The sequence below is a fragment of the Colossoma macropomum genome, unplaced genomic scaffold (genome assembly GCF_904425465.1).
Source record: "Colossoma macropomum unplaced genomic scaffold, Colossoma_macropomum, whole genome shotgun sequence".
Taxonomy (NCBI): Eukaryota; Metazoa; Chordata; class Actinopteri; order Characiformes; family Serrasalmidae; genus Colossoma; species Colossoma macropomum.
This window is the reverse complement of record NW_023494807.1, coordinates 21,476,270-21,494,431: the sequence shown is the minus strand read 5'-3', so window position 1 is coordinate 21,494,431 and position 18,162 is coordinate 21,476,270. Positions and strand designations below refer to the sequence as shown.

Below are 18,162 nucleotides of genomic sequence, written 5' to 3'. Positions count from 1 at the left end.
AGCAGGTGTGTGAGAATGAATTCGATTGCGTCTGTGTATACTTCTGAAATCGTGTGTGTACATGTGTGTATGTGAATGCAGTATGTGCAATAGTTGTAGCGGAGCTCCTGATCTCTGTGTAAATTCTCCTTCAGAGAATGTAATCTGACCTGAACAGGGGCTTTTTCATCTGAATGACCACTACTAAACTCTACAGTCCCAAGTGGACAAAAGCTTTGTGCTTTTTGTCTTCTGTAACTGTAAATGACTCTGCGATTACCATGTTTCCAGATTAGACACACACACAGCTTTAAAGAACCAAATCAGCAGTGATGGCAGCGTTTTTTGTTTGTTTTGTTTGTTTTTTTTTTCTCTCCAAGATGATGAGTGAGACCTTTTGATTTATGATGTCATTATTTTTCTCTCTGAGCAGCAGGGAGGTTAAGAATTGATGCCTTGATTAATGAATAAACATGGCTTATTTTACAAAGTACGGATTTGTTTTCATTTGCTTTATGCACATGTTCTTAAGAACATAGTAAACAGTCACAAGCACCTTCATTTTGATGTATTAGGTTTTTCTTTTTTTTAATTCTCTTGATAAGGAGATGAGTTTTTTCAGCCTGCAGGAAAGTTTAGTCAGTTCCATGTACATGAGGGAATTTCAGGGATTTGTGTTTGAATATTTTCAAATTACACTTTTTTTCATCCATTCAAGTTATTTGTGAGGAAATTACTTACTAATTATGTAGTTATATTTTAGTTAACATTTAGTTCATTCTTTGTTTTACTTTTTACTTTTAATTCTGAATGTTTTAGCTCATGTGCTGCTTTGTGAGTAGTCACACCTCTGACTTTTGAGGATCATCCTATTTTAGACCAAAAGTATCCCAAAAAGAGAACACACTCAACTACCTTCTAGGGCTGTTCAATTAAACATTTTGAAGTTGATGAGTTCAATATTAGTTATATTTCATCCTAGCAAGAAAAAATACATTTTCATATTACATTTTACTGTGTTTTCCATTTTGTCCAGAGTAAAATACAGCTGAGTTATCAAAGTGTGAGTTGTGGAAGGATTTTTTTCAGACAGAGTATAATTTCACTCGGCGTGCAAACTTCAATGTCACTCTGTGTATTCGAGTCCAAAGCTATGTAGTCGGCTCACGATTTCCGAGTGCCTCGAATTGATGAATCGATTCTTTTTTGGATCGACTCCCTGCCTTTCTAACTTAATGCACGACTCTGACTCTCGACTGCTGTCGCTGGAATTGACTCAGTTTCAGAGCCGGTGATGCAACAAATGTTGAAACCATCCTAACCATAGAACGCTTTCGAGTCGCTATGATAGTTATATGATTAAAATCCGTAGATATCAGGTTTGAGCAATTATTACAGCTGATTAATTTTTCTTACCATCATAATTCACACAAATTAGCATTTTTCACATCTGCTGAAGGGAGCTCGAGCTTCGGCGGGAAAATAGGAGTGATGTGAGAAAATCGTTACTGTAGTCATAATTCCATTAAAATAAACTATTATTAACCAGTTAACCATATTTAAAGTAAAGTTTTCTTTCAGGAGCAGCTGAATATCCTTCCTCTTTCCACAAGGCTGAATTTGGCTTATTCGCCAGTTTCTTATTCTGGAATTTTTTGTTCCGCCATAAACGTTGCGGCACTTACCCAAACAGTAAGTGCAAGAATGTAACTGCAGCACCATTTAAGATGGCACGGAAAATTTAAATATTTCCCTCAGTCACCGACAGATTTACCTCACTGATATCTTTCACTCAGCCACTGGCAGATGTACTGGATTTACACCATTTACTGCCGTATTTCACTTATATTTACCCAGACAGGATTCACACAGTGTTTGATTTAACTCCGTTACTGGCGTAAATCTCCTGGTCTTGGCATATTCCTCTGTAGATAGCTGTTTAGCAAACGCTAACGAACTTTTGATACCATTACTGTACTGTACAATATTAAACCCAACAAAAAGTCATATTTGATCACACAAATCTCACATTTACACCGAAGAGGAAGTAAACCTACAGATTTTAAGAAAAGCCGACAAGTAAACGCCATCTGGCAGCTCAGCTAACAAGACCAGTCACAGCTTACTTCACCTCAGCCTTCTTAGCCACATTTTAGCTAGAAAACAACACCTTTTAAAGGGAAACGTTAGGTTTGTTTATCGGTAAGCGGTAGTATCACTGTACTTCTAAAAATATATATTCCAAATGATTTTATTCAATCTACTTTTGCAGTGTATGAAAATAGCCAATGATGTAGTTGTTAAGGTTAGAGATATAACTAAAAACTAACTAAATGAATGGTACTGACTTCTGTGTTTTGCGTTGCACTTTGCATTACCCATGTACGTATGTGGTAAGACAGCGCCCACACAAAACGTATGTCAAATAAACAAGATATCAAATCATTGAACTGCATTTTCACGGTGTATCTACAACACTTGCTTTTGCCATGTTAAAGTTTCTTTTGCTAAGAATGAAAATTTAGATACTGGAATATAAATTTATTCTGAAATATATTTTAGTGTTTGGAATGTATTTGGGCATGTATTGCAAAGTATTTGAAATGTATTTGAAATATAAAAAAATAGTCTACATGTCCGTATATATATATTTTTTTCCATATGGGGACAAACACTTATAAAACAGGATTTTCTGTTTTGAGTTGAAGGAATTGATCATGAAAGGAACATGATTTTTAAAGATAAAACTGTACATTTACAGAAACTTAGCATTTTATACCTACCAGAATAATAAATGATCTAACATTATGCTAAGCTTAAGGGTGCTATGTTAATTTAGATCACATCAAGTGTCGATTTGCTGACAGTGTCTTACTGTGGTATATTTTGTACATGATGTTTACAGACACATTTGTCAAAACATCATTGAGAAATAAATAAACCAGAAGTAAAAAATGAATGTGAAGCAGCTCAGATCATGGATCAACCTATAAATACATAAAGACTTGCAAGCATTGCTGCAGTTAATTAACATTACATAAAATCCTTGAAAGTCATTTTCAGGCGATAAAGATGTAACAACCTGATTTTTTGTGTAAAGCAAGCCATTGATTCCACCAGTTTACCACCTTATAATTAAAGCGTTACTTGTCCAGAAGGAGCGTTGCTAACTAAACATCCTAACAGGTTTTTCCATCTTGGAAAAGATTTCTGAAGACTGGCAAGAAGTACATGTAAACACAGAGTCCCTCCTGAACCACAGTTTCCCAAATGTTTTTTTTCCACAGCAGTAATGTATACTAGTGTTATTTTATTTATTTTTTTCTTTGTATCATGTTCCACATATATTTCCAGGTTTTTTGTAGACTGTAAAATATTACCTGTTGCACCTAAGGTGAAGTATCCCCTTGATCTTATTGAGTTTATTTTTGTTTTAATGCCCATATATTTAATGTTCAGCAGCTTTCTAGCAGCTATATGTGCAAAATTACTCACAAGAGGGCACTGTAAATACATCTGTGCTACACTGGCTCAGAACATTTGCACACAAATTTCCCACAACTGTCCATTGTTGCCCCAAGTCTTACTCTTTCTCTAATATGTATTGTTGTATGTTAGGTGCCGAAGGAGCTTGTTGTTTATCCTGTGTGGTCCATGTATTCTGTGCAGTGAGATGAAAAGTCTGCGTCCAATAGCAGAAGTGTTATTTATTTTATCAGTTCATCTGTTTTTTTATTATTATTATTATTATTATTATTATTTCAAAACTGTCTCAACATTTGGTATGTCAGTTATTACAGATTGGACTCCATCTATCAATGACCCCACACAGACCTAGGCAATATTTCAGCTGCATTTATTTGAAATACGAACAATTTTGAAATTTGTGTTTAATGCTATTAGAAAGAAACTGGTATAAAAGTAGTTTCAAAATACATAAGGCTTCTTTAGACTTCTTCAGACCTTTTTAACATTCTGAAAATACTCCCCACCCAAATGATCTCATCAAAAATATGCAATCTAAGCAGAGCATTGTTGCAGTTATATGCCAGTGTAACAAAAATAACTGAAGCTGTCGAAAGAGCTTCTCTCAGGTTCAGCTTCTCATGTGTTGGACTGTAAATGTTAAAATGTGACCCTGAAAAATGTTGACAGTATTCCACATCTCCACATTCAGCTTAGCACCCTGCTATTTAAGTCAGCATTTAGTGGGGTGAATTGTTGGGTATTGTATCTAAAAGTCAAATCTGAAAGTATTTTAAGTGTTTAAAAATATAAAAACAGAATATATAATAATACAATATCTAAAATGTGTTCTGCTATCTACTGTGTAATTTGCATTATTTCTCAGACCTAAATTAGCACAGACAAACAAATAACACAGTAAATAACATTTCAAATCCATTTAACTGAAATATTGCACATTTTCTTGATATACCGTAATTGTATACCTCATATTCTTCACTGTTTTGAATTGTTACTGTAATCCCCTCCCCACCCCCACATGCTTAGACAGCACAGAGCTACTTCCTTGAGATGTAGCATACCTTAATGCTCAGAACCTGGTTCTTTCATTTTCACTTTTGGCTTGATTTGGAACTGTAATAAGTATAAGTTCCATAAGGCAAGTCATCTACAGTGAATGCACTATACATTGTATCACATTTTGAGAAGACATTGCAAGCAAGGCCTCAGTATACAGCTCTGTTTTGAGTTCCATGTTAAGAGCAGGTGTGATAATCATAGACTCTGCCTGCTGTTGACACAAGTCCAAGGGAGGCCTGTGGTTTAATGAAGCAGGAAACAGCTTATAAATTTGGACTTTGTGTTGTTTCCAGTTACAAAAAGGAGCACTTCTTCATGCTGTCATTTAGTTCTGTTCTGTAGACTTAAAGAGCCTCATTTCTCACAACTGTTTTTTGTGGTTTGTATATGTGTGAAGAGCGAGTGAGAGAAAGATAGAAAGAAGAGAGAAGGATAGAAAGATGAGAGATACAGAGAGAGAAGAAAAGAGAAAGAGCAAAAGACAGAGAGAAGAGAATGATTGACACAGAAAGCGTGAGAGAGAAGAGTGAAAGAAGAGATAATGAAAAAGAGAAAGAGTGAAAGAAAGAAAGAGATAGAAAAAGAGAAAAAAGAGAGAAGCAGAGTGAAAGACAGACCCAGAGAAGAGAAAATGATTGACGGAAAGAGAAAAAAGAGAGGAGTAAAAAAGGAGAGAGAGAGAGAGAGAGAGAGGGAGGAAGAGAAAGAATGAAGAAAAGAGATGAGTAAAAAAGGAAAGAGAGAGACAAAGAAAGAAAGAAAGAAAGAAAGAAAGAAAGAAAGAAAGAAAGAAAGAGAGAGAAAAAAAAGAATGAAAAAGAAGTGTGAAAGAGAAAGAGTGAAAGAAGACTGAAAGACAGAAAAAGGGAGAAAAGGTGGAAGAGACAAGAGAGAGAAAAAAGTGAGAAAGAGAGAGATTAATGAAAGAGAGTGAGAAAGAGAGAAGAATGAGAAACAAAGTGAAAAATGAGGTGAAAAAGAAAAAAGAGAGAGAGAAAGAGAATGAGAGCAGGTACAACAAAAGAAAAAGAGAGACAGGCAAGAGTGAAAGAGAGACAAACAGAGAGAGAGATAGAGAGACCGAATGGTGTGAGAATGTTGGTTTTTTTTGCCCTGCTGCGTCTAATAGCGCTGAGTGGCTACTCTGTCACAACCCACAGTTTCCTGTTGAAGGACTGCTTTCACAAAACCTCACACGCAGCCCCCACACCCCGCTCGGTCTGCTCGGCCATCGCTTCAGCCATCAGCCTCTCTGCGCTCGGTCCACCACTGCCAGCATGTACACATCAGGGATATTTCTTGTCCTTTTACTGAATGTTGGAAGTGCTGCTGGTAAGGCCTGTTCACCTCACTGTCTTCTCATTAGTCTGATTAGATTAGATTAAATCTTAATAATCTCAGTATCTTATCCATCTCTTAAATGGTCAAGGTCAATGTCATAGTCTGCCATTATATGTTCAACTTTACAATTTCTATGCTCAGAGAGTTTATTTACAATGTAGAACAAATTCTTTCACATTCTTTACAGATAAAGTTAGAATAGCTTCTAGGTATTGCTTTGCACTCTCAGTCACTTCCGATTTTTTTGTCTTCTGACGTATTTACCCACAGTACTTCATAGAAATGCCAGAAAAATTGACTTTATCATCTCAGACTTCATTTACGAAGTGTATAATGAGTTCAATTTATGAATGTGATGATAATGAAAAAATGTTTTCTTTTTTTACACCATCAAGTAAAAATATTGTGAAAAAGAAAAAAATTTGGAAACTTTCATTTGACATATTTCCCCTCAATTGCTCATACGCATGTCGAAAAGATACCGACTTTGTAATCTCAACGTTCATAAACTTAATAAGATCAGTTTATGAATGTGATGATAACAGTAAATTGTTTTTCTTTTTTTCACACCAAAAGTAAAAAAAAAAAAAACAGTTTAAAAATTTGCTTTCGTTTGACGTATTTCCTCTCAATTCTTCATAAGAAAGTTGAAGAGATACCAACTTTATCACCTCAGAGTTCATATATATAGTGTATTATGAGAAGTTTACAAATTTATTAAAAAAACATATTGTTTTTATTTTTTACACCAAAAAGTAAAACTTGTGAAAAGTAAAAAAGTTAGAGACTTTTGTGTTTTGTGTGACACATTTCCCCTTAATTCTTCATAAAAACATAAAAAAAAGTACATTAACTTCCTGTTAGTTCATAAATTTCCTGTATTGTGAGATGATTTTACAAATAGGATAACAGTGGTGCTGGTTTTTTAACAGAATTCATCATGTGAAAAGTTTTCTTTTGAAATATTTCCATTAATTTCTTCTAAAACATGTTCACAATCTTAGTCTCGATCTTAGTCTCGAGTGTTACAATTTAGTAAGTCTATATTATAAAAGAGTTTTAATGTTAAGCTACATTGATGTTTATAGTTTATGTCCAACAGCTAACAGCTAGTATAATAAGTAAAAATGCCACAGAACTTGCTGAAATTGGTCTAAAACAATGTAATTTTGTGTAGTTATACCTTGGATAAACATCTAACAGGACTTTTTTCAATTAAAATATAATTGCATGTAACTTTTTATGCTTTTATTCATAATCAAATTGGGTTATTCTGTTGTTCGGTTTAAAATCAATAGTCCTATGTGACCAGATCTATTATGATATATGAAATGATACAACTCATCTGGTTAGATTAGAAACACTTCTTGAGATTTATGTTTATGTTTAGAGAACATGTGAGTAGATGTAAAGGAGATGTAACATTTCATTATGGACATTAATGGGATAATACTAATAACTAATCCCCCTTAAACAACAACAACAACGATAGTTATAATAAATAAGTGCGTGGACGTCTGTGTGCGTGTTCTCTTTCAGCCGACCTTGGGAATGGCGGACTGTGTTACATACTTGATGGGATTCTGGTGATCTACGGCATTATTCTGACCATCCTCTACTGCAGGCTGAGGGTGGGTCATTCTTCATTTACTACACACATGCTAGCAATCAAAGCCTGTTCACATCACATATCATACAGCATTTACATCTAACAGAAAAAAACAGTCATAATTCTTTTAAAATGTCAGTTTTCCAACCTCAATTTCTTACAATTAAACAGGCTGTTTTGTTACTGTGCCTTTATGCCTGATATATGTAAATACAACAGAGTTGCAGAGTCGCCTCACTCAAAAGCAGCCCAGGCTGAAACACGCCTTATAACTTCAGCGTGAATGGGCAGGGATAAAGTGCTGTAGGCTGAATAATATATGGGCTATATGGACTGGGGAGTGAACTGTAGGTTTTGAAACATTAGCACTGTTTACAACCAACAGCAAACATAGTTCTTCTATGATAAAGGCCCTTTAAACTTTCATTAAGGCACTTTACATTCTCTTATTTACCAATACAGTTCTTTAAAGAATCATCGATTGTTCCTTAAGGAACCAAATGTGGTTCTTCCACGGCATCTCTCCACTGCACCTTGCACCTTTTGCTTTTAGAAGCCTAATGAGCAACTGACATGGTGATCATAACACAATCGAAACCTTTTATGGTCAAGAGTAGTGTCTAAGCATGTGAGTGATGCAGTTAGCAGCAACACTCATGAAAAAGCGCCGTACTGACGCTTACTTCTATTTTTGTTGTCTGGTGACTATCTGATGAGAATTGCACTTGTTGCTGTATGTTCTTAGATAGAGTAATAAGTGTAATGGAAAAGATGTAGGAGTAATGAAAAATAACTGACACATCTGTTGCACTGAAATGTACCAATATGGACAAAAATGTATGTATATATGTTTGCTGTACATATGTTAGCTGTGTGCATATATGTTATGTTTTAAAATATGTGTGATAAATATATTTAACTATGCCATTAAAGATTTAAATATATGCCAATAAATTGAAATATATGCACATATGTAGGTGGTGTATCATCGCTATTGGAAGAAAACCTTGTATCTGTAATATGGTAACTTTACAGGAGAAGGAAAAGCATTCTTAACTTGAAAAATATATGTACATTTATATATGCCAATCAATTGAAATATGTGCAAATATGCAGACAGAATATCACTGTTGGAACAAAACCTCATATCTTGAAAAAGTAACTTTACAGGAGAAGGAAAACATTCTTAACTAGTGAAGGAAATTGATGTAAGAACATTTTTTCCAAGCAATTTTGGAGGATTCCTGTCCATTCATATTGAAATTTTAATATAATGCAAAGGGCAACTGGAGTTTTCAGATAATGCAAAAAAAAGTGGAAAACAACAAAAAAGGAGATACAAGGCTTTAGCGTGACAGCGAAATGTAATACTGTCCATTTGTTCTATTTCCTCTGCATATAGGCAGCTTCAACTTCAAATGCAGTATAAACATCTGATGCATGTATATGCCAAGAAGTGAACCATAGGGGGTCTTTGACATAGAAACTCAAAATATGTCACCTTTGCAAATATATTTTATGTTGAAGTAACAATGTCCATATATTGTCGAAACCTCATAAATCTTTTTATTCTTCTTAAACACATCATCACCATTAACTTACATTTCAAGTTAAGAATGTTATTCTTTCTCCTGAAAACTTGTAAAGAGATGATTTTGTTCCAACAGCAACAACATTGCTCGCTCTGCACTTCACTCTGAAAAGTTTTGTCAAATTTTAAGTCTACAGATTTTTTTTATTCTTAATGTATATTTACTTCTATTTATGCATGTGTGTAATAATATACGGTAAAACTTAGATCTTGTTTTACTGTACTTTGTGCTGCTGTAATACACAACTTTCCCTCTGGGTGATCTATCTATCTATATCTATCTATCTATCTATCTATCTATCTATATCTTGTTCCTGTCACCACCACCACAAAGTCATTTAGAGTGGCCACAATTCGGGCCACTCTAAATGACTGTTTACCTCTGAGCCATTTAAAATTGCGTCTTTTAAAGACTTAAACCATCTCTTGAATACTTTTTAAGGGAAGCAAAACTACTTGTGTGGCGTCGCGCCTTTTAGCACCATTCTTTTGAAGTGTGTATTTAAATGAGCGCAAATATGTGGTATAATTAAATTATGACCACACAAAGTGTAGTTCTTTTAAGTGCACACATTACTGTGAACAACAATAATCACCATCTTTTATCATTATATGTTGTGCAGATGCGTGGAAACAGTGGGAGTCCTGCAGAGGTAGGCCCTCTTTCTGAATCTCTATCTGTGTACTTTATCTGTGGGTCCGTTGGTCTGCTTGCCCTGTTTCTCGTCCTGACTTCCTCTGTGCGCTGTGTGCTCTCGGTTCTGCTTCCTGTGTGTGTACTGACCACTAACAGATATTTATATACACATCAACACATCTCAGTATTTCCACTGAGCTCCACAACTAACCTCCTACTGGTGTCTGAAGTTGGAAGGCTTCTAAGGAGACCGCGTTCGACTGAAGTTTAATTTATCCGCTCTGTCTGAGCTCATCCCAGAATAAAACATCTTAAAAGGTTGGAGACAGAAACAGGAACCGTCGTTTCTCTGTCAAACAATGACACCACAAACTGGAACAAAGCACCACGCACTGTTGAGAAACAAACTTCACAGAAATGTTCTTGTTCTATTTTCTGATGTTATTAATCACACTGTTTTTTTCTCTCTTAAACAAGGAGAAACAAGGAGAAGGCATCTACCAGGTACAGTGACAGACATACAAGAAAAATACACCCCAAATGCACTTTTGTTGTCATATCAAAACCTCATAATTCACTTTTTTCTGTTTTATTATTTACCATTTGCTTTTACATTGTGTAACCCTGGAATAAAATCTCAATTCATTAGCATACACCAAAGGAGAATTCTGGTTTGTGTACATTTCTGCATAATTCTGTCGCTAAAATGTTCACAGTCATTCAGAGTTGTTTGACATGAAACTTTCCATTCTAGAGAAACATACCAAGTCAGTGATGGTGGACAGTGGTGATAGTAACCAGACGTCCAAAGAGTTTATAGCCTCTAGAAGCATAGCAGTTACGGGTCATTCTATTGTTCCTGTGCGAAAGATGATATGTTATTCAAGTACAAAACATACTCTGTGTGACATCACCAAAACTGTAACACCGCTGACTATAACACCTCTGATCAAATTACTCAAATCTTAGTCCCCATCAAATCACGACACGTTGTTGATTTTCTAAGTGAAAATAAATTAACACATCCTCTAGAGTGAACAAACGTAAACATGCTTTCAATTTCTATTTATTTGAATATAGTTTATTTTATATATAAAATGTTATACGTAAAATGTAATATAAAACTTTTGCATGGGCTAAAGTTTATGTTTTATTTTTTCCCAATATGTTAAATTGGTAACACTTTACATTAAGGGTCGCTAATCAATCATTAAATATATAATAATCAACTATTAGTTTCCCATTATTTAGTTATTAGTTAACTCTTTATTAAGCATCAGCTATTACTTAGTAATTGATTAAGCAATTATCAATTAGTAATTAAGTACACTGTTAGTTGATAAGTTAGTTTGTCATTAGTTTGTGGCTTGCTTACTCGTTATCTGTGTGCTAATTGCTGCTTATTACATTGTTAATTAACTAATAAGTATTTTTCTTCATATAAAGAAGTAACGTGATAACTTACTAGCACCTATGTGTTAATCCCGCTAATTATCTGTTAATTAACTTTCCATCACCTCCATATATTCAGTTGCTTCACTTTTCTTACATTCGTTCATTAAAGATGCTTATGGTCACATCTGACCGTAAGATAAGTGCACACAAATTCATGGACGGTTTTGTTATTCATCACGTTCATCTTGGCATATCTGTACTCATATCTGGTAGGAGTGCATGTAAATTTGGGCATAAATGCTGGATATGTGGCTAATTAACCAAAACTATTGTCAACATAATCTGTAATTGCAAAAATAAGAACAACAGTAGAAAATTTCAATAACACTAATTTGTGTGCATGACCGTCCAGTACAAACGTGGATGTACTTAATTTACATGCACATTGATATAAACAAGTGCTGCAACTATTTCATGTTCCATTTAAAGACACATTACACTGTGCTTTTGTTTCATACTACTGACTCACAAACACAGCTTCGGTCATACACTGCAATAATACAGCGTTTATTTTAGGGAATTAACTACACTAAACAATCACTCTACTATGTTAACAACACAGAGTGTTTTGTTTTATTTCACATTTTATTTTTTCCAGTTGTTTTCATTTTAATACTATTAAGTTTGGTCAGCAGGGGAGGAGTGCACTCACTGCTGGACATCAAACTCCACCCACGAGCACGGCCATTAGCTTTCATGCCAAACACTGCCGTTTTATTGGCTGGCTACTGAAACATCTGCATGAATTAGTGTGTGCTTCATGAAATAATATGTAAATGAGGTGCTGGTAGGCTGGTTTCATGCACTGAAGCTGATTTATCGTTTATGCTCAAATCTCCACTTGTTTCCACATCGTACAAAATTGTTATGAATCAGACGCAGAGCAGTTCATACCTTATAAAAGGCAAAAAAACGTGTTCTTTTTTTTACGTAACTTTGATGATTAATGGGCCCTTTTCACAAGATTCGCGTTTACTTCCGGTTTAAGCATTAGCAGGGTAAAACTCACTTCCTCTCCATAAAGCTACTGCAGACGCGCCGTTAGAATGTTTAGTAGTGAACTGTAGCGCTCAAACACGGAGCTCCAGCAGTTGTACTTAATCAACCATTCATTGCTTCTTAAATTCTTCTTACTTAATCATTAATTACTGCTTTTGTGTTGTCACTTTACTTGGAGGGACACAAAAGCAGTAATTAATGGTTAAGTAAGAGGAATTTAAGAAGCAATGAATGGTCAAAATGTAAAGATCTAATGGCCATGGGCCCTTTTCACAAAGAGTCGCGATTACGTCCGGATTAAGCATTAGCAGTGAACTATAATGCTCAAATACTGAGCTACAACAGACATATGTTAGTTTTCAGGCACTATCATGACAAAATAGCCATTAGATCTTTACATTTTGACCATTAATTACTTCTTAAATTCCTCTTACTTAACCATTAATTACTGATTTTGTGTTGTCACTTTACTTGGAGGGACACAAAAGCAGTAATCAATGGTTAAGTAAGAGGAATTTAAGAAGCAATGAATGGTTGATTAAGTGGAATTTAAGAAGTAATTAATGGTCAAAATGTAAAGATCTAATAGCCATTAATCATCAAAGTTACGTAAAAAAACATGTTTTTTTGCCTTTTATAAGGTATGAACTGCTCTGCGTCTGATCCATAACAATTTTGTACGATGTGGAAACGTGGAGATTTGAGCATAAATGATAAATTGATAAATCAGCTTCAGTGCATGAAACCAGCCTACCAGCACCTCATTTACATATCATTTACATGAAGCACACACTAATTCATGCAGATGTTTCAGTAGCCAGCCAATAAAACGGCAGTGTTTGGCATGAAAGCTAATGGCTGTGCTCGTGGGTGGAGTTTGATGTCCAGCAGTGAGTGCACTCCTCCCCTGCTGACCAAACTTAATAGTATTAAAATGACAACAACTGGAAAAAAAATAAAATGTGAAATAAAACTAAATACTCTCAGTGTTCTTAACATAGTAGAGTGATTGTTTAGTGTAATTAATTCCCTAAAATAAACGCTGTATTATTGCAGTGTATGACCGAAGCTGTGTTTGTGAGTCAGTAGTATGAAACAAAAGCACAGTGTAATGTGTCTTTAAATGGAACATGAAATAGTTGCAGCACTTGTTTATATCAATGTGCATGTAAAGTAAGTACATCCACTTTTGTACTGGACTGTCATGCACACAAATTAGTGTTATTGAAATTTTCTACTGTTGTTCTTATTTTTGCAATTACAGATTATGTTGACAATAGTTTTGGTTAATTAGCCACATATCCAGCATTTATGCCCAAATTTACATGCACTCCTACCAGATATGAGTACAGATATGACAAGATGAACGTGATGAATAACAAAACCGTCAGTGAATTTGTGTGCGCTCATCTTACGGTCAGATGTGACCATAAGCATCTTTAATGAACAAGAACCAAAGTGAAAAAAGTGAAGCAACTGAATATATGGAGGTGATGGAAAATTAATTAACAGATAATCAGCGGGATTAACACATAGGTGCTAGTAAGTTATCACGTTACTTCTTTATATGAAGAAAAATACTTATTAGTTAATTAACAATGTAATAAGCAGCAATTAGCACACAGATAACGAGTAAGTAAGCCACAAACTAACGACAAACTAACTTATCAACAGTGTACTTAATTACTAATTGATAATTGCTTAATCAATTACTAAGTAATAGCTGATGCTTAATAAAGAGTTAACTAATAACTAAATAATGGGAAACTAATAGTTGATTATTATATATTTAATGATTGATTAGCGACCCTTAATGTAAAGTGTTACCAATTATTTCTCTTAGAAAATCAACAAAACATCATTTGACCAGGGGTGCCCAAACTTTTCCATACGACTGTTTAATCCACTGCCACTTTAATTTCAATGTCACATCATATGTATAGAATTACAACTATTGCATTCCTGTTGTTATTTTATTTCAATTTTAAAACTACTTAATGTTTTATCAGTAACACTGCTGATGCAATATTTTAGGGAAACATGAGGCTGTTAGTAGTTTAGCAAAATTTATCAGAAATATTTAGAGATTACACTAATCAGGAACTGCTCAGAGCTAGTCTTTCCCCCTTTTAGATATTCATACAAAACATAATCCAAAAAGTCCTGCTTTTTAATGCCTTTTTATATTTCGGTTACACCATGGACAAAAAATCTTGAAAAAAGATTTATTATTAAAATAAAAACGCATAAAATTATGTAAGGCAGACCATTTGTATTTTTTTTTTCATTTAAACTTAAAACAACCTTCAAATTTGTTGTTTCAATTAAAAATAATACTTTAGCATCTGTGAAGCCGCTGATGTGTTTTACTCTTTTTAATGTTCAGCAGGACTAAAAATCACTCAAATAACAAATTCAATGAGAAAACGGATACTAAACAAACTGGCTAGATTTGCACTAAAGACATCATGTTCCCTGGTTCCTATCACCACCACTGTAATGAAAATCCAATCCAATTTCACATCAAATCACCTTGAATAACACTGATTTACATCACAACAATAGAATTATACTGATTATTTATTTATTTATTTATTGTTGGAATATAAATTTTAAGTTAAGGTCGTTGCTTTCCATCTCCTCTAAATTGACCCATTCAGTGATGCAAGGCTAAGATACTGTTAAATGTAAAGATGTGGCACCCCTGGTAAAATTACATGCAATTTTCTACATGAAAATAAGAACACAACACATTTTTGCACATTTTAATGCACAATTACTGTTTACTTGCTGGATATTTATGTATTTGTTTTAACATCTTTGGGAAACAAAAAGTAAAACAAAAAAATGAGGCCTGTGCAAAAGTGAAGGCACATTTATTTATTTATTTATTTATCTATCCATCCAATATGACAAACTCAGCAAATAAACAGAAGTTTTGCACTAAAGTTTGCAGAAAATTGCCACACTTAAGTTTGTCCTCTGCAGAGGATGTGGGGTGTTCAAAGTTTTGCATGCGCCTGTAGGTGTTAAATACGTCAGAATGTCAATATATGTCTAAATATGTCGATCTCTTTCGCTATCAGGGTTTGAAGCCCCACGCTCAGGACACCTATGAGACCCTCAATGTGAACAAGAGGAAAGCTTTGGCATAAATGAGTCTTCAGCTGTTTGATCTGATGTCTTTAATGCTGTTTTCTGAGAACAACTCTGCAAAACTAATGATATTTTTTCTATTCAGTTTTTCTATTCATTTCATTAATGTATTTTTTATTTCATTTTTGTATAATGCTTGCTTTTAACAGTTCATAGATTCATAGCGTGCTAAACGGCTTGTAACATTTACCTAAATAGACTATAGTCATATAGTTATATAGTTGTACAGGTATAGTTCTGTTTTGCTGACTCTGTTAGATGTTAATCTGTCTTAAGAGCAAACAGAGGTGATGAATGTACAGATGTGAGTGTATTGGATGGGATAAAATGAACTCTTTTAATAAATAACATGGATAAATAAAAGGAGGTGTGGTGTTTATGATGTATGGCGCTGTTGTCAACATTATCATGATGTATGATATCATGAAGGCTAAATAGAATCAATTTAGCAATTTGGGTTTTAAATCAATAAAATGGAATTCCAAGCACCACAGAAGTGCTTGTCCTCACAGCCATGTGTAAAGAGTAAGTGGCATATTTTAAGGTAAAAAACATGTTTTTCTGCACTTTTAACTGCAATAATCTATACATGACTATGAAATATATGATTTAAATGATATAAAGAAAACAAATGCCAAATAAATATTATAAAATATGTAATGGAAGTTGTGGCCTTCAGGAGTTGTGTCACTGGTGTTACTGCATAACAAAAAATCTCTTATTTTCAAATAAAAATCACACTGATGACATCACCACTTCCTTTCACCTATTTTCTAAAGATCTATGAAGAAAAGCACATGGTAAATCCACCATGTCTTTTTTAAGTTAGCAGAAATTTTCTCATTTAGCTTTTTAGTAGATATTCTGTGATTGACAACATGTGGTTTTATGCTTTGTAGCAGCCATTTTGTAAAATGCAGTTTTCATAAAAAATGTCACTGGTGTTACCTACACACACACACACACAGTGTGTAGAAAAACCCAATTACTGAGCTAAAATCCAGCTCTCTTCATTTTTTTTCTTTTATATTTCTAGGCCTTTATCTGATCTAAGAAATCGGAGTATGCTGTTTACATGACCACTTGAATAATCATATAACACATAATGATCGGATTATTAAGTGCATGTAAACGCATTCATTTCAGACGCCTGTACAGATGACAGCTGCGCTATTTAAGATGGAATGAAAATTTGAATAAGAAGTTAACATTAGCCTTGAGAGGTTAGCATATGAAATTCAGCATGACTGTGTGAATCTGATACTGGCTGATCTGATACAGCAGTCCTCCACAGAGCTCATTACTGCTTTTTGCATTACTGATGTGCCCATTTTCATATGTAAATCATGTGGAGATGGACAGCAGTGGCAAGAACTGCAAAAAAGAAGGTGGCACTGAGAAGACAAGAATGAAGAAGCTAAGGAGGGCAGTCAGACATGCTGACTTTAACATGACATTTCTCACTGCACAGCTGTCCCACAGCAAGAAGGGCCTGCGTTTGATTCCCTGAGTGGGCAACCCAGGTTTTTTCTGTATGGAGTTTGCATGTTCTCCTCATGTCTGTGTGGGTTTCCTCCAGGTGCGCTCCAAAGGCATGTAGTCAGGTCAGTTGGTGTATGTGAGTATGGTGTATGTGTGTCTGCACTGTGATAGACTGGTGACCTGTACAGGGTGTTTCCTACTGTCCGCCCAATGAGCTGGGATAGACTCCAGCACTCTCTGGAGGACAAGTGGCTTAGACAGTAAGAGAGTGAATTTGTGGCAACCGACTGTCATGACTATGTCACATTTGAGACAAAAGCCACTTTTCATTTTATCTGTATCCCTTGATTATCTCAGTGTAAATAATAAATAAAAGTAAGAAATTAAGAAAATTAAAATGGAGAGGTTTTAGAAAAGGTTATATTTTACGTAGACAATGCTACATGTATGTGTGTGAGTGAGAGAGAGAAAGAGTTTGGGGTGGGCTGGTTTGCATTTTCCCTGGTCTGAAAACCAGGTCCAACACCGGCCCTGCATGATTCTGTTGTATTACTGAACAAAATCTGTCATGACAGTATATGACATCTGCCATCCCAGCAGACATTCCTATGACCTATTTTTCTTAGCTGCGATGTCATGTCAGCCTATATTAATTTTATATAGCAGGCTTCAAGTAAAGAGTTACTGTATAATCTTAGGGATTCATGGCCTTTAATCCGGTAGAGCCCGTAGCCGTCCACTAGATGTCACTATTTCACATTGAAAAAACACCACATTTAAACTCAGTCATTATAAACTAAGCAGCTTATGATTATACTTTTGTTACACTTATACACACTGTTGAGCGTATCTTGGGCTTTTCCTCTCTCTTATCATTATTATCTCTCTCAACACACACACTTCTTCTTTTCCTGTCACTACTTTCTCATATAAGAGTGAAGGTAATGAAGGCCCAAACGTTCAGTAAGGCATTTGCTGAGCCTGGTGGTCTGTTTGTATCCTCAGCTTACAGAGTTTTAAACGGTTCAGCGTTTGAGTTTTATTTACAGTTAGCATTCTGTCGAAGTGTGACATGTTGCCGCCGTCTGTTATTTGCATCAGAACTGGTCTGGCTGGTCCTCCAGCTCGAGGCCTGCGTGTCTGTTTCTGCCAGGGCAAACACAAAGCGGTTGAAACGCTCACGAGCACTCAACTCCGCTTTCATATTTCCTTTTTCTGATCCAATACATAGTTTGTAGAGTGGCCTCGGCAGCAGGTTGTAGAGCACCGCTGCACGGGGCAAGGCTAGCGCGCAGTTTAATGTTTCAGGGCGAGAAAGCGGGCGGGCAGAGGGCGGAGCGCGAGCTGCACGCGAGAGGGAAGAACAGG

General features: G+C 35.1%; 1 protein-coding gene across 1 annotated transcript; it reads left to right on the top strand.

The window, feature by feature from the left end:
• The first annotated feature begins 5,740 nt into the window (after positions 1-5,740).
• fcer1gl (Fc receptor, IgE, high affinity I, gamma polypeptide like) lies at positions 5,741-15,675 on the top strand. The gene is made up of 5 exons (XM_036555759.1): positions 5,741-5,856; positions 7,405-7,496; positions 9,689-9,718; positions 10,180-10,206; positions 15,243-15,675. The coding sequence occupies exons 1-5, from the start codon at positions 5,802-5,804 to the stop codon at positions 15,309-15,311; spliced, it is 273 nt and encodes a 90-aa protein (XP_036411652.1). The 5' UTR covers positions 5,741-5,801; the 3' UTR covers positions 15,312-15,675.
• The last annotated feature ends 2,487 nt before the right edge of the window (positions 15,676-18,162 follow it).

What these genes read in the sequence shown, in the direction of transcription:
- fcer1gl (XM_036555759.1), top strand. Translation starts at nt 5,802, where the DNA reads ATGTACACATCAGGGATATTTCTTGTCCTTTTACTGAATGTTGGAAGT. An exon ending in ACAGTGGGAGTCCTGCAGAG is followed by an intron (nt 9,719 to 10,179) that starts GTAGGCCCTCTT and finishes CTCTTAAACAAG; the next exon opens with GAGAAACAAGGAGAAGGCAT. An exon ending in AAGGAGAAGGCATCTACCAG is followed by an intron (nt 10,207 to 15,242) that starts GTACAGTGACAG and finishes TTTCGCTATCAG; the next exon opens with GGTTTGAAGCCCCACGCTCA.